The sequence below is a fragment of the Numenius arquata genome, chromosome 8, assembly GCF_964106895.1.
Source record: "Numenius arquata chromosome 8, bNumArq3.hap1.1, whole genome shotgun sequence".
Taxonomy (NCBI): domain Eukaryota; kingdom Metazoa; phylum Chordata; class Aves; order Charadriiformes; family Scolopacidae; genus Numenius; species Numenius arquata.
The window spans coordinates 15,808,183-15,823,405 of NC_133583.1; the positions used below are offsets into that span (position 1 = coordinate 15,808,183).

At 36.7% G+C, this 15,223-nt stretch overlaps 1 protein-coding gene across 1 annotated transcript in view; it reads right to left on the minus strand.

The window, feature by feature from the left end:
• The window catches only part of CACNA1D (calcium voltage-gated channel subunit alpha1 D), a 195,429-nt gene that overhangs the window by 17,474 nt on the left and 162,732 nt on the right, over positions 1 to 15,223 (minus strand). The window contains exons 39-41 of the mRNA XM_074151414.1: positions 14,099 to 14,201; positions 12,897 to 12,998; positions 7,479 to 7,609 (exon numbers count right to left, since the gene is read on the minus strand). Of these exons, the coding sequence (XP_074007515.1) occupies positions 7,479 to 7,609; positions 12,897 to 12,998; positions 14,099 to 14,201 (336 nt within the window). The remainder of the gene's footprint in view (positions 1 to 7,478; positions 7,610 to 12,896; positions 12,999 to 14,098; positions 14,202 to 15,223) is intronic.

Genomic DNA, 15,223 nt, shown 5'->3' on the forward strand with positions numbered 1-15,223 from the left:
TATTTAAATGCTTATAAATACTAGAACAACAAAAAGATAATTTTCCCTGTATCTAAACTCAGCCCACATCTATTTTGAGGTATGGTACAACATACATAGAGATGCAGTCTAAGCTTAGTTTAAGAAGTGCAAGCACAATACCCCTAGTTCTAGAAACATAAAATACACAATGTTCCCTCTTTTGAGGCATCTTATAGTGATACCAGGAATTGGAAGAGACATTTGTAAGCTTTGCTTCACATATTTTAGAAGAATGATGAATATTTAAGTATATTGCTATATAAACTCTGATCTGAAATAAAGCATAAACATGAATTCTAAATACTTAGGTCTTCAGAGCTTCAGAATACCGAAAGCCTATGACTCTGAAAATAAACCATTACATTTGTAGATAATGAACATAGTTTTACTACCTGTTTATTTTATAGCAAGGAAAACTAAAAAGAAAAAAAAATAATCCCAAAGCTATGCTGACACTTTAACATAAAAATAAACTGACATTAGTATGAACAGAATACAATGCAAGGACTACTAAAACAAGAAAATAAGCATGCAGAAAAAATAGCTGAATAGACCTACGCTATAGCAGTGAACATAAGAGACATAGTAGTCAAGCCTGGATTCCCCAGTGTTATGCATCTTCCTAGAGCCCATCTCCCCACGCCGAAGCTGCGTGTGCTGCTCTACAACTGCACAAAGGCTCTGGGCTTTCGCTCAAGCCCAGGCTCCCTTCAAGCTAAGCCTTTCTGTGAACACAACATGAACATGGAAGCACAATTAAATTGAACTTGAGCAACATATTAACCCCTCAGCTGATGCCTACTAAAGGGTTTTTTCTTTTTTCTTTTACTGTGTACTGCAGGGTTGATATTACTTATAAAATTCTCAGAGAGAAAAAAACATAATTACTTTAATTTGAAACACATTCCCAAAATCAAGTTCAGCTCGATGAATCAGTGCTTTTTGTGTACTTGTGATGTGAAGGGAAATATCTTTAACTTTTATTTGTATGTATTAACAAAGGGGGTTACTTCTAAATAAATGTGAAAAATAGATGCAAATGTTACATAGTTTACAGTAAATATTTTCCCTAGGAAAAAATAGCACTCATTCTAAGTACTAGATGAAAGTAATTAAACTTGTTCATGCTTCACTTAACATTTATTTTACTAACAATGTGATGACTGTTTGGCTCAATACAAATTTCCATCACTACAAAAAGACATCTCTTAAACTACTGCTATAAATATAATTTTGTTCTGATTTTACCAAGAAAATACATTTGTTCTCACTGCTTAAGTATCAGTCAATAGCATATGAAAGGCACCGTGAGCCCTAAGAAATATTTTTTCTCCTGCAGCATATATAACACCACAAAAACGACAGTAGATTCCTAACATGAACTGGTCACCTATCATTTCAGAACCACTTGCTTTTCTTCCCTTCACAAGGAGAGAAACCCCTGGGTCAAACTGTTGCAGTTCCGAGGGATATTGTTATTTCATTTCTGAAGATGTTTTCAGTGACAATATGCAAGTTTAGACAAACTGCTGTTGGTTATAATTTGATGTGTCCTTTTCTGAGTGAGGAGGAATCAGAAACTTCATGGCAAGAAGACTTTACTCAAGAGCCTGAACAGATAATCTCCAGAGACCTACTTCACCTTCTAGCGTGCTTCCTCTTCCCTGACCACGCGTACCTGGAGCAGCCTGTGTTTAGCGAACAGCAGACGCTGCATCCTTGAAGAAAAACTGAGCTGAACAGAATAAAAATCAACCTGTTTACAATTATTGTGGAGCAAGGAGTGGGATTCCTGCCTGTGGCATGCTCTGGCGTTCACAAAACAAATCCAGGTTTTCAGGGAGCTCCATTCTAATCTCCTGACTCAACCCAAACTTTTATTGTTTCTTCTCCTCCTAAAGATTTCTCAAAACCAGTATCAGAAGAAACTGTTTTCTTTATTCCAGTGGGGTCTAGGTTGTGGCCCCAAAACAGCGAGAGCCTGCAAGTGACATTCTCTTGACACAGTAGGCAAGTTTTGGTCTCATCCAACCAAATAAAATTCAGGCAAAGGATGAGATTTTCACAGTTTCACATGTAAAAATGCCTCAAGTCTTAATGACAAAAAGAAGTATTCTATCCTTTAGTGTTAATTCAGAAGCTGCTGATTTTACAGCTTCTATGCTGCCCCCTGAGACAGAGCCTCTCCTCACATGACAGTGCCTGGAAGAGTCTGATCAAATGCTGGACGTGGTTGAATAAAACCTCTTACAGAAGTAAATGTCTGCCCACCCACCAATATCAGTTTTCCTTTTCTTTCTCTAGTTCAGCTTGTTACACTACCATTACACCGCAAAAGAGCCATCTGCATAGAAAAAGAGGCATTTCTAAGAAATATTTTATCAAATTAAGGACCAGGTATCACTACTTTGCAGAGAGAAATTCAAGTAGGCTAAAGAGAAATGGAAGGGGAAGAAAAAAAATAACCTTTACAACAGGGGGTTTTAAAGCTCTTTAAGTTTTCCTATTAGAGAATTCAGTATCAATTTCAAATGTATTCAGTCTTGTTAAACACTTGTCACTGATCAACTATAACATCCTCTTAGCAGTTTCAAAAGGACAGAGGCAGCAGTTTTAACAGCACTGCATGAAAAGTGCAGCTCATTTCAAAGTGAAAGCAGAATCAAGCACAACTCCTTTAATGAACTGCTTTGATTTTGTTGGCAGAAAGGCAGGATAACTCCCTGTTACCTATACAACTCTCAGAACCTTGGAGTGTAAAAAGTGCACCCTATTTTCTTATTGTTTTTTCTCAATCTTTGGCATCTCTTGATGTCTTTGACATCAGAGAAGCAGCAGCCAAGAAGACTGCCTTAGTGTGATTCCTTGTTTGTGTACATCATTGATGTCAGATACAAAAACACCATCAGGTATTTATTTATTGCATACTGCAAGTTATGATTATTTTTGTTTTGTTTTATAGAGCAATATAGCAATGGAAGAACCTAAAGCAATAGAAAACTTTTTTCACTGGTTCTTATTTTTCAAATATCTGAAATTAAATTTGAGAGTGTTAGCATTGTAACTTTAACTTGAAGTAATTAAGGATGCAAGAGGTGCGTATGTAAGAAGGCAGGGTTAAGTAAAACAGATCGTGCAGAAAACATAGGAACCCTATTAATTATTTCCTCAAGCCATTGAGCCTCCCCTAACTCAAAACTGTTTTTCAATAACTACCTGACTACACATAACAAAATATTCTTTAAAAGTAAGAAAAATGTTTATCCCTTGCATTCTTCAAAAGTCAAAGGATGATAAAAGTTTCTTGAAATTTATAAGTATTTTACTGACAAATACACACTAATAAGTTGTTCAAAGGGGGATAAGAGGCTCGATAAAGTAAATTTTGCTGTAGTAATTTGGCCTTAAAGTGCTGGAAAAACATTTTGATGGCAATATAACTGCAGACATACGATGCTTTTATCTAGTGAATTGCAAATGATAGAAAGGACATCTGGGAGAAGGATAAAATTAAGGTGCCATTGATTTTAGTTATTACATTTACTCTCAAAAGTTCTTGATCTAACCAAAAAAAGCGTATCTTTTTACTTAGCCTTGAAATGAAATAATTTTTGTGTGTCTCTAAAAAGAACATCTTCTAAGAACAGTATTTATACACACACTCCTTAGCCAGTCTGCCTTCCTGGGTGCACAGATTGAATCTTTAGATAAATAACGCGGCTTCCAAGGGAAGATTTATTCCCACACTCGTTAAAAGATAACTAATGGAGGCCACTAGAAAATTGCACTAGACTTTCCTGAACTCACAGAAAAAGAAAAAAAAGGTAGGCATAACTCTCCTGGAAGAAGCAGTGCTGTAGCCCATCTGACAGTTACATGGGCTTTTCACTTCAGTATCTTCAAAAGTACCCAACAAAACTATTTTTTTTTTTTTTAAAAAAAAAAAAAGAAGAAAATCTCAAACCCCAATGAAATAAGAACTACTGAGAATATGGGGAATAAAGGAAGGCAAAGGGAAGTGTTTATGTTAAAAAAAAATAAATCATAGAACAGGGAAAAAAGCAACATCCAGTCATTTCTTGCCTCAACAGTTGTCCTGAGAATGAAAACACAGAACGGGTTTTGTCACAAGGAGCATACACCTTCTCTCTCAAAGTGGATGTTTACTCCCTGAAGCCAGGAAGAGAGTGACATGGCCTACTACAGGAATCAGCAGGATTATAAAACTGTAACTCACCTCTTGCTTCACCCAACGGTTAGGAATGGATTGTAAAGCTTGACAGGCTTAGCCCAGCTTCTGCTGCTCTCATCTCCTCTAGCAGTTCAGAAAGCAGAAGCTGTTTGCAGTGGTATTATCATGACTACTAGATACTGTGAAATCTTAACTAGTTTAAAGGAGAAACTAAAGAAAAGCTGCTGCTGAAGCCACGTCCCTGCCCTGGTTACAGGAAGTTTCTAATTTCAAAAATAAAGTTCTCAAAACAACAAAAAGATAAGGTAAATAAACAGTAAAAAAAAGGTCCCATATTTACTGGCAGATTTCAGTGACAGGAACTGAGGAGTAGCTGAGGATATATATGAGAGGAGAGAAGGCTGACTAACTTGGTACTTGTTTTTATTCAGTGTCTGTTCCCCGCATACCTTAGTAAGCAAAGTCAGGTGCTGGAATACTGTACGCAGAGTTTGTATGATTAATTTACATGGAGATATATAAACAAACAGTAAATTCATCTGGATGATCTGGGTAATAAAGCTGTAAATCTAGTGATTGCTACAGGAAGGTCCTTCAGTGTTTACAATGGAAATGAGGCGTATACTGACATAATAGTCATCACAATTTTCCTAAGAAATCGGACGAGAGTGATATTGCACTTTCCTGCTTTTCTTAGTATATTGTTTACCAGAGAGATCTGCAAACGTAGTTTACTTAGAGCATTTAAGAGAATAAATGAAAAAATAGCTACTATTAGCTCTCCAAGAACTGAAGTAACATCTTCATAGTAACAAGCCTTTCACAGATCATTCAACAAACTTCTGCAGTTGAAAAACAAGTTTGATGGTATAACGATAAATTATGCAGCCAAAATCATTGTTAAGAACATAGGGTTTTTTTGAACATTTAAGTTTTATAAGCATTTAAGCTTTGGACAAAGCAAGTCTGGAATGAAGAGGCTGAAAGTGGAGAGACATCAGATGTTCATACATTACAATGCCAAAAGGATCCCCTGTGATCATTTATCCTAATTTCCCTATAATACATCCCACAGGACTGCTCCCAGGGGCATTGATCAGAAGAAATCAATTCCTTTTTGAAACAGAACATCTCTTTTAGAAAGATACCCAGGTTTGTTTTAAACCTGTATCCTCATATAATTAATTATTCTAACAAACACAGCATTTTGTCTTTGAATTGGCTTGCTGTAGCTTCCCATACTGAATTCTATTATTCCTTTAAATGCTGGACTGAAAACCTGTACGACTGGGCTCTTTCCCAACCATAGGTTTCAGCCTTCTTTGAAATGGCATTTCGACTTTTATTTGGTAATTCAAGTTGAGTTACTACTGATTTGTTAGAAAGACAAAAGTAGAACAGAGGAAAATGGGGAGGGAGAAAGAAAGAAAGAAAGAAAGAAAAGGAAGGAAGGAAGGAAGGAAGGAAGGAAGGAAGGAAGGAAGGAACCTTCCCATCTACCATATCCCATCTGGCTCATTTTATTAACTCAGGAGCATCGTTTTAATCAGCAAAAAAAATAAGTGCCATGCCTCAAATCCCATCAGCCTTTGTAGATTCCTAGCAGAGATTCATGGCCACTTTTTTAGCTGTTCTGAATTGAAAAATATTTGTCTAAAGACAGAGGAAGAGCTAATTATTTCCAGTTTCCTCTTGCCCTCCATCTTTATTATTGAAAAGGAAGAGCGATCTGACAATAAACAACAGAGCACGCTCACATTTGGAAACTCGGTGTTTGTTTCTATGTTGTTATGTGTGCAACTTTGAAAACACAACTGGAAAACTGTAATACTGTGGTTTAAAACTAAGTTTGAACTTCTTATGCTCAAGTGGTTCTGAAATGAAGAAGTCTGCAAAGTCCTTCCTAAAAATCCAATGTCTTTCACTTTCCTCTCAACTGTTTCCAGTCATCTTCTTTTTATCCCTTCCATTCCCCATAATTTTCTCTTCTCTCGTGATATGCAAATACAGTTCACACTGTCCTGGCGAGCCACACGCTCACAATTCAATAGCAAGAATTGTGATCAATCTTTCTCTGCCTCTTGCATCTCATGCTTATGGAGACTTGGAACAGAATGTGTCTCAGAGCTGCCAGCAGAGACATTCTTAGGAAGAAGGAATGAAACAAATTACCCAATTAAGACAGCAACGATCATTCTGCATGATCAAAGTACAAACCAGCAGGATTTTTAACTAAGAAAACAGTATCTGATTCAGATTAACACATTCCTTCCCTTTTAGAAAGGGATTTTCACAAAATATCCCTAGATTTTGGCATCAGAATAAAAAGCTAAAAGAAACATTAAATATCTTTATAGTTTGTAGGAATCCAGTCAGCACTAACTGAAATTCAGAAAGTCCCAATCCAATAAAAACAGTGCAGTGTATGATGTCTGGAATTATTTGAGGACAGCCTTCCATTTGCCTGTTTCAAAGTTCATAATACAAAGGGTATCACTGGAAAGAAATGTTCAGAATATACTCTTCAGATCGTATGTGCTCTATGGACTGCCTGCTGCAGGCCTGGCGAGAGACAGGCGGCCAAATCTATTGTCCTGGTTTCCATTTGACAGCTTGGTTTAAGAGACAGAGAAGTACATGACATTAATGTAGTACGTTAATATTACTTCCTATAAAAGAAATCGATGAATGTGAAGCTCAAAAATATTAAAAATACTGATAATACAAATACAACACAATAATACAAATATTTAAAAAATACTGATAGGAAGGTCTTTCACCAGTAACCATAAGTGGAAAAGAAAAAGAACAATGAGAATTAAGAAGAAAAATGATACCATATAAAAAACTCCTTACTATAAGGTAATGCATATTAGGAAGTTTTCTGAGAACTGGCTTACAGCATTGTAGGAACGCAAGAACTTAAATAGTTAAAGCAAAACGAAGAATGGAAATGACAGTTCAGAACTTCATTTGTCTGATTTTACATCAGCAACTTCATTTAGACTGTGATGTATCAACTAGGCTTGCTAAGAAATTTTATAACTGTTGCTACTGGTTAAGCAATGCACAGAAATAACGATTTGCACTTACCTTGTTACAGACAGAATAGCAGGATTACGTTTTACCTTTCTGATGAATAAGGGCCAAAAGAGTCCCAGCTAAATAAAATCCTTGCAGCACTGCACAATCATCAATATTCATCTACCTGCTATTTCAAGTAAGCTCACAAAATGGTTAGTTAAATATGTAAAAACAAAATCACCTGCAGAGCAATCGTGGTATTCTTCGCAGGATATTTCCCCACCAGTCCTTGTTCTTTGCGTTTCTTGAATTTCCTAAAGTAGTCCTGTATCAGGAAGGTGGCATAGAACTTCCCCACGGTTACCTCATCATCTAAATGAACAGACCAGACAGATCTCTCCCAAGTCAGCACATTTATCATTAGCCTGTACACTCATATCTGATTTGGGGGCAAAAATGTGATGGGTGCAATAGGTACTGTGCTTTCAGCTTACAACAGTAGAACCTGTAACTAGGTTAAAAGCAATGTTTTAGCAAGCAGTGTAGGCTCAGTCAGGTAAGTGAACTCATCCTCAATAAAGAAGCAAATACAATACTTTACCGAGTCTCATGTACATCTACATAAGTTTGTGTAAGTTTCTAACAAAGCCATAAACATATTTGTATATGCATAGAAGCTGAAAGACTGGCTTTAATTACTTGGAATAAATGGATTAAGATAAAAGCTACTATGACTTGCATACACTTATGTTCATAAGAGCAACTCTATTAAAAAAAAAAGTCCTGCTTACAACATTACAACATCTCTCTTTTTTTTTCCCTACTGAACCAAATCTACTTAGTCAGTGTATCAATGCAGCATCATTCTGATTCCATAAGCACTTTGACATCTTCACACCCAGCTTTGTTATGCACATTTTTATTCTTTTATTAGTGTCATGCCCTCAGTGTAATCCCGGAGCATCTTCCAGTTTGAATTTTACTTGTGTCCCAGATGCTCATGTTTGGCTGTATCTTCTGCTATCTTACTGTCACCCAATAAGACAGATTCTAGACTCTGAGGAAATCCCACAGAGGTTACAACTTCATATATTTGCTGTGAGATTTTTGTTCAAGTGAAGCTGTGGTCCTTAGCCACCTTCCAGAAAGGTGGTAACGGTAAATATGAAACAACAAGGTGCTTTCCCACTTTATTGTATCAGCTCTGCGATGCTGATAGAAATGAAAACAACTTCCATCAGTTAATGTAGTACAATTCAAAAGATATGCAAACAAGAAGTGCAGCAAAACCTACCATTTTTAGTGTCACTGTTTTGAACAAAATCCAAATTTCAAAGTTTTTAAAGTTGAAAAGCAGGTACCTTATGCGGATATTGAAATGGCCTGGTTCATAGAATGTCAAGGGTGTATGTGCCTGTTTTATGAGTCCCATTGAATCATTCAGCTGTGCAAGTTTGATCTCTTGATGAGTAACGCTTGCCAGAAAACTGGGAATAGTTTTCTTTTAAAAAACATTGCTTTTTTTCCCCCTGTTTTTACACACTTGTTTTCCCCTAAAGTTATCTGGCATGAAGTTAGCTATTTCCCTTTCTGTTGTATCGCCTAATCTCTCGCAACACATTCTGTTAAGCAAGCTTCTTCTCTAATTGACTGTCAATCAAATTCTCTAATCGATTGTCACATACTCTAACATCATACATTAACATTTGATTAAAACAAAGTCTCCTCATGTCTTCATTTTATCAATAATAATATATCCCAATGTATCTCACTGAGGACAGTATTTCTAATAGTATTTTTACCTATAATATGACAGCTTTTGCTAATTTAAATTTAATTAACTTTCTTCTTTTCGTGACTTGTTTTCACATGAATAAAAAGGATGGGGAAATCCAATCCACGTACAATACTGTTTAAACTCATTTTTACCTATGAAAAGATCTGTCTCAATATGAATCCTCTGCCATTCAAAATAAGCTCCTCTCAATATAACGTCTGAAATGGGCTGTATGCACGTGAGAAAGTACGACAGGCTTTAAACTCAGTAAAAGTGCACCAGGGATTTATTAACCCAGCACTTTATTTTTCTTTAAATTTATCAAAGCAAAAATAATTATAATTATTGCTTTAAAATACCTTGGTTGGGAGACCAGTCTGTTGCAGGAAATATCTTAGCAAATATCTTAGCAAATTAAAGAGCCTGCTCTGCCCAATACTGACATCTCTTCAGTCCAAGTTCCCCCAGTTCCCGCTAGGAAACAGCAGGAACTCCACAGCTCCCAGGAAAAGCTCACCAGCCTACAGATTCAGTTGCTTGCTTCAGGAAAAGGCTTTTTAATTGACTCACTGAATCTAATTTCTAAACTTTTTGTGAACATTTGCTTTAATGCTCATCTGTAATCTCTCTTGGCAGCTCCTCAGTAGACTAATGGTGTATTGTATTAGGAAGAGATCTCTTATGAAGCATCTAATCTAAACTTGCCTTCCTTAGCTTAGCTGAATCCATTGATCTGCAACGTAGCCTTGGTCAAAATCCCCAGATAAACCTTTCCCCATCCTTTACACTATTTTGTTTCAAGTATTTGAAAAGCACTTTTAAGGAAGCGATATAGCAAATGGCTCCTAGAAAGAACAAGCACATAGAAGTGACAGACTTGATATAACATAGACTGCTATGGGTCGCACTTAGAGCATGTCTCAAGTCAGGCTACGACATTGCACGACTACTGACTGTACCTGAGACCACCATACCTGCAAAGTCTCAGTATGCAGAAATGAAGGGCTCTTATTGACCACCCTGGACATGCACCAACTTTTTAAAAGCGTATTAGCTGAATGCATTACCAGTTTGCTGGATTCTGCATGCCAAAGTCTGTACGTACAGACAAGATGCGTGTTTACTTCACAGGCACAGTCAGTTGTACTGCAGACACGTGCACACAAGAACTGAAGTCTGGCCAAGGGGAGCCATCCTTGACTTTGTTTTTTGAGTAACACACATATAGCCAGATACGGACAGGTATAGGGAGGCAGCTAAGCATAACTGACCACAGAATAGACAAATCTATAGTTACAATTAGTCACAGAAAAAGGAATCATTTCAGTAGGAAGTTTTGGAAGAGGGCAAAAAGTACTGGGCAGGATTAAATGGGCTTGCAGGAGACCAGGGAGTTTAGAGAATCTTTAGCGAGTTGTACGTATTTCTCTTACTCTCTAGTCTCCTAAGACTGTGAACTCATTCATACATTCAGGCCTTTGACCGACATTCTATGTTTTTGCAAAGCAGTTTCATTTTTCTGTACTGAAAATGTGTTGCTAACTATTAACAGTTTAATTAAGTTATAGTAATGAGTTATGTAATCAGTACCACTTCTAGTGCATCTAGTTATCATTCAGGACAAATACGCTATACCGACTATTTTCATTCTGCTCTGCAAATAATTATTCTGCTCGTGTTCTGGAGGCACTGTCACGAGCACACAAAGGATCTAGCATTCATTAATATCAACAAAAGTAATACTGGAGAAAAACATTATAAACCAGATCGCTTAATATTTTTAAGTGCAAGTGATTTTAACGTATTGAATTTGGATGCTTTGTTGATTGATATAGAAGAGAATTTTCTGTCTCCTAACAGACTGTTACTACCAGCTGTCACTGGTGTTATTGTCATATACATTTTTTCTATTGAACATTAAGCATCAATAGAAACTAATTTCTACTGTATATTAAGCTATTTTAACTCCTATGGCACATGAATATAAAATAGCTGTATTCCTCTTTTTTCTAGGTGGGTTAGAATATTTTCAGTTTTCAGGTAAGTCATAACAAGGTCTGCAGAGAAACAAAATAAACTGAAATACAGAAATGTGTAAATCATAAGGACTTCCCAACATATTCTTATTTATACTGAGTTGTAGAAGCCATACTGTTTCCTATCAATCAAGCAGTGATCAGGTTTTCAGCCTTCTAGCTACACTGAAGAGCTACATTTGCAGAATAAATATTAGCAATGAATTTTAGTACAGCCGAAAATAAATATACAGCTTATATTCAGCAATGAAATGAGGCTGAAGTTAACAGTGAGTTACTATGTAAGATTAGTTCTAGGAATGTAATCTCTACAGCTTGTCAGACTGATTTAGGCAGGCACAGCTCGCTATTCTGAAGCATGCATCTCTATTTCAATTAAAAAATGTAGGGGAATAAAGTTGGCAAGAGGCAACACCAATTCCATGCCACCACCCTAAAACAGAATTGCTTCAGAATATTCGGAAAGACTGATAGTTGAAAGGAACAGAGGCTGCAGAAAAAGCTCAAGCACATAGTTACAACAATAACAAAGCAATTCATCTATGCCATGCAAGCACTCAGGTGTAAGGCTAAAACCAACAGAGTAGAACACAAAAAGTTGTTTTAAATGTGCAGTATCAGTTCCCTTCTGGATAGTCGAATTCGCTAGATTTTTGCCTTCATCTCCACTATTATCTGGCAGCCACCACACCAATAGCAGTGGCTCCCTCCAGCGACAAAGCTAATGCTGCTCCTGGGGTCATGCTGAACAGCAGTGCAGCCAGCATGCTCTTCCTCCCCTAGAGACTGAGAGCATCACCTTCAGAGAGGGATCAGCCTCCACCACCATCGGGCCTGGGATCTTGAGTCTGCTTCCAAACCTGAGTCTGATCAGTCTTGAAAGCTGCCGTAACGCTATAAAAGTACAATAAACTACAAGAAATACCAGATGATTACAATGGATCTATGTATTGGATCTCTAGATAAATATATTCTGGTTGTGGGTGACAGTGCAACAGATCCTGCACCTTTAAAACTTGAAAAAGCAAGTAAAAAACAGTCACCTAAACCTACACTACAGCATATTAATAAAAATGTATATATTGAAAAAGGCTAAATATATATATCAGAATATATATATTTAAAAAGAGAGATATAACAAATATTTGACATGTCATTTTACAGCATGTAGGAACAACTAATATACGTGCCTTGCGGTTCTCACAAACATATTGGTGTCTTTTGAATTTAGATATCTCTTCACATGGGCCATATTCATAATCTCAGTCATACTGGCATAAATCTGAACCATTTCCATTATCGGTTGACTATTGAACTGCTTTGCTTTAAAGTAGTGTAACTGAGATAATTTAGCTTCTTGCTTTATTAATTTGGAAAAAAAATATTTTTAAGCTGGCAATTAATTTTTTTTTATTTTTCTCCCAGAATTATTCAACATATACAAAGATACAAGCTATAATGCAGTGTACATTGTCAAGCTTAATTAGTACATAACATGTTATTTTGCTCAATGCATTGAAATCAAACTAAATTTAGGGTTTTTTGCTGAATGACTCGAAATCAAGACTAGATTTAGGTCTAATAAAGTATTTTCTTTCAAGCAAGAAAATAAGCATAATATTTTCCTCTCCTTCTTTTTGATCTAAGAAAGTTTTACTTATCAGTCCTATACGTATTATCTAGTGTAATAGGATATCATTTTCTCTGTATTTATTTTATTATTATTTGTTGTTCTGTAATGATATTATAATTGCAAAATTTAGTAATTTTATTTCTTTGGTTCCTAACAATCTAGAAAGACCAAAACGCACAGAGAATAGCATATTGCAAAGCTTAGCAGACTGACCGCCAGCTGGAGGGACAACTTGGTCAAGTAATTTCATGCTCGTTTTCTTCCATATTTTCTTTATAACGGCTCTAAGTTCTTCATTTGCTTGCTCTAGGTTACCTGTGGCAACAAAATAGAAAAATGGAGGATGGCACTTATGTTTCAACCAGCTGCAACGAGTGATCCTTTGGATATTAATTAGCTGTATACAAATAGAGACTGTGATAAGGATGCTTTGTAGCAAGGCGAAGCTACATGAAGTGGCAGATAACACCACTACAACAACTAAAGAGAAAAAAGGGTGTAAGACTGTGAGCTCCCGGGGCTTTCACATCAGTCTCTGCAGTAGTGCAGAGGTCAACAGTAATTTACAGATCTTGGCTCTACTCTGTCACTGCTTAGCGGCTTCTGCCTAAATTGTGCAGAAAGTGATGACTGCCTTTTTGCGGCCACTTCTTTCTTGGTCCAAAGCAGAGCCTTTATTTGTTTCATCACAGTAATTACTCAGTTGTACAGGCTCAAAAGTGTAAATGGCAGCTGACTACTGAGCAGTTTGGGATCTCTTGCAGTGCTCACCTAAACCACAGCGACGCCTGAGGGGGCTTAATCTAATCAGTTATTGGCAGCGGAACCCAAATTCTGCTGGGAAGAGCAGAAGACATGGAACAGAAAGTAGTAAAAGATGCTAAAATAATGAAAAAATGTATGAACATACAAAGCAAAATTCTTTAAAACATACTTTTAAAACTTTTCCCTCTCTGATGTAAATGATGGAAGTCTATTCAACCCAGTCAGAACTGGTCTTCACCAAACTGGGGATGTTGCTTTCAAGCGTGCAAAAGCTGCAGTTGCACCAGTGTGGGATCCAAGGCACCAAGTCAAAGAGCAATGAGGAAGGAGCATCGTGGGTGGGCAGGAAGGGGAACTCATTCATTCTTTGCAGTAGAACACCTGTTATGCCACCGCTGCGTGTTTTTATCTCACCAGGTAAAAGCATGTAATAATTTCTGAGATTTCTTGGGCTTTGGCCTCACTACCCCTTTCCTTTCCTAGCAAATCATTCCCAGCAACACTGAATAAAACCCATGATCCAAAAGCAAACCAAATGCAGTGAGACTAAGGCAGACTTACTCATGTCCAACAAAATGAATAAAACTGTAACTTTTCCTCATTGTACCTTCTTACAAGTGCAGTAAAGGCTTTAGAGTTAAGAACCTTACCTTCTGTTTTTATCTTTAGAGCAGTCCTAACCAAAGCAAACAAAGTAGCATTGAACATGACGGTTCCATCACTGTTTAGTGGCATATTCATGGCTACTAACCTCTGTAAATGAGAAAAGGAAAACAAATTTTGATGTGGTTTTTTTTGAAAAAAACTCCTCTGTAATGTTCATTTCTGAAAAGCTGATGATTCAAAGAATAATATCCAGAGAAGCATAAGAATTTTGTAAGTCTTCCATCCCAGCTGTGTATAATAACCACCCAGTGTTGCTTCTTTCTGATATTAATCACGTGCACATTTATACAAAAGCTAAAACTGTCCAGTAATTTTCATGAGCTATTTATTGAGTTAATTTGCAAACACTGAAGCCCCATCCTTGGCTATAAATCACACTATGCAAGTATTAAGAGGATGCAGTTATTTAAGGGCATGCACTCTAATTGCATCATGTTCCAGTTTTCCCATGGATTCATCCAGCCTCATGCTCCACGAAGACCTCAGCACCAGGTCTGTAGTGTATAAGCTGCTTCATTTCTCAGGTAACTCCTCAGTGATGCCGTGCTTCTCTTATCTGTCTACACTGAATTACTGTGAAAGGGGCCTTCCCCTTTGGATTAGTCCATCTCTGCATTAGTGTCCATCTTTTACAGCAGTATTGCTGTGACCCTGTCTATTCAGAAAAACACTATTTAATCTATCAAAATCTTTTCCTAGTGTCTGCCTTGGGTTTTCTTCTATTCTAGTTTAAAAGCGTTACTCAATTGAATAATTTATCTTAACGTACAGATATAGGTTTGCTATAAGTACACCTTTAGGCATTCCATTTGAACCCAGTGTTTTATACGTCAATCTACCTATTTGCAAAACAGGTATAAAAGAAATCAAATGACAGTGCTGTTGTAATGAACCTTTAATTGGAAGGCTTGATCTTATTCCAACTGAAATGGCTAAAACCACAATATCCATAGTTCTGAAGTCCTCAAATAACATAATAATTATTCATCTCCTTTGTGTTGCTTTTCAACTTTTATATTAAAATGCAATTAATCCTCATCTAAATTGCACATTGTGCCTGACAAATTCTACACCGTTTTATATTCCCTTTAATTTTCAGTCTTCTCATT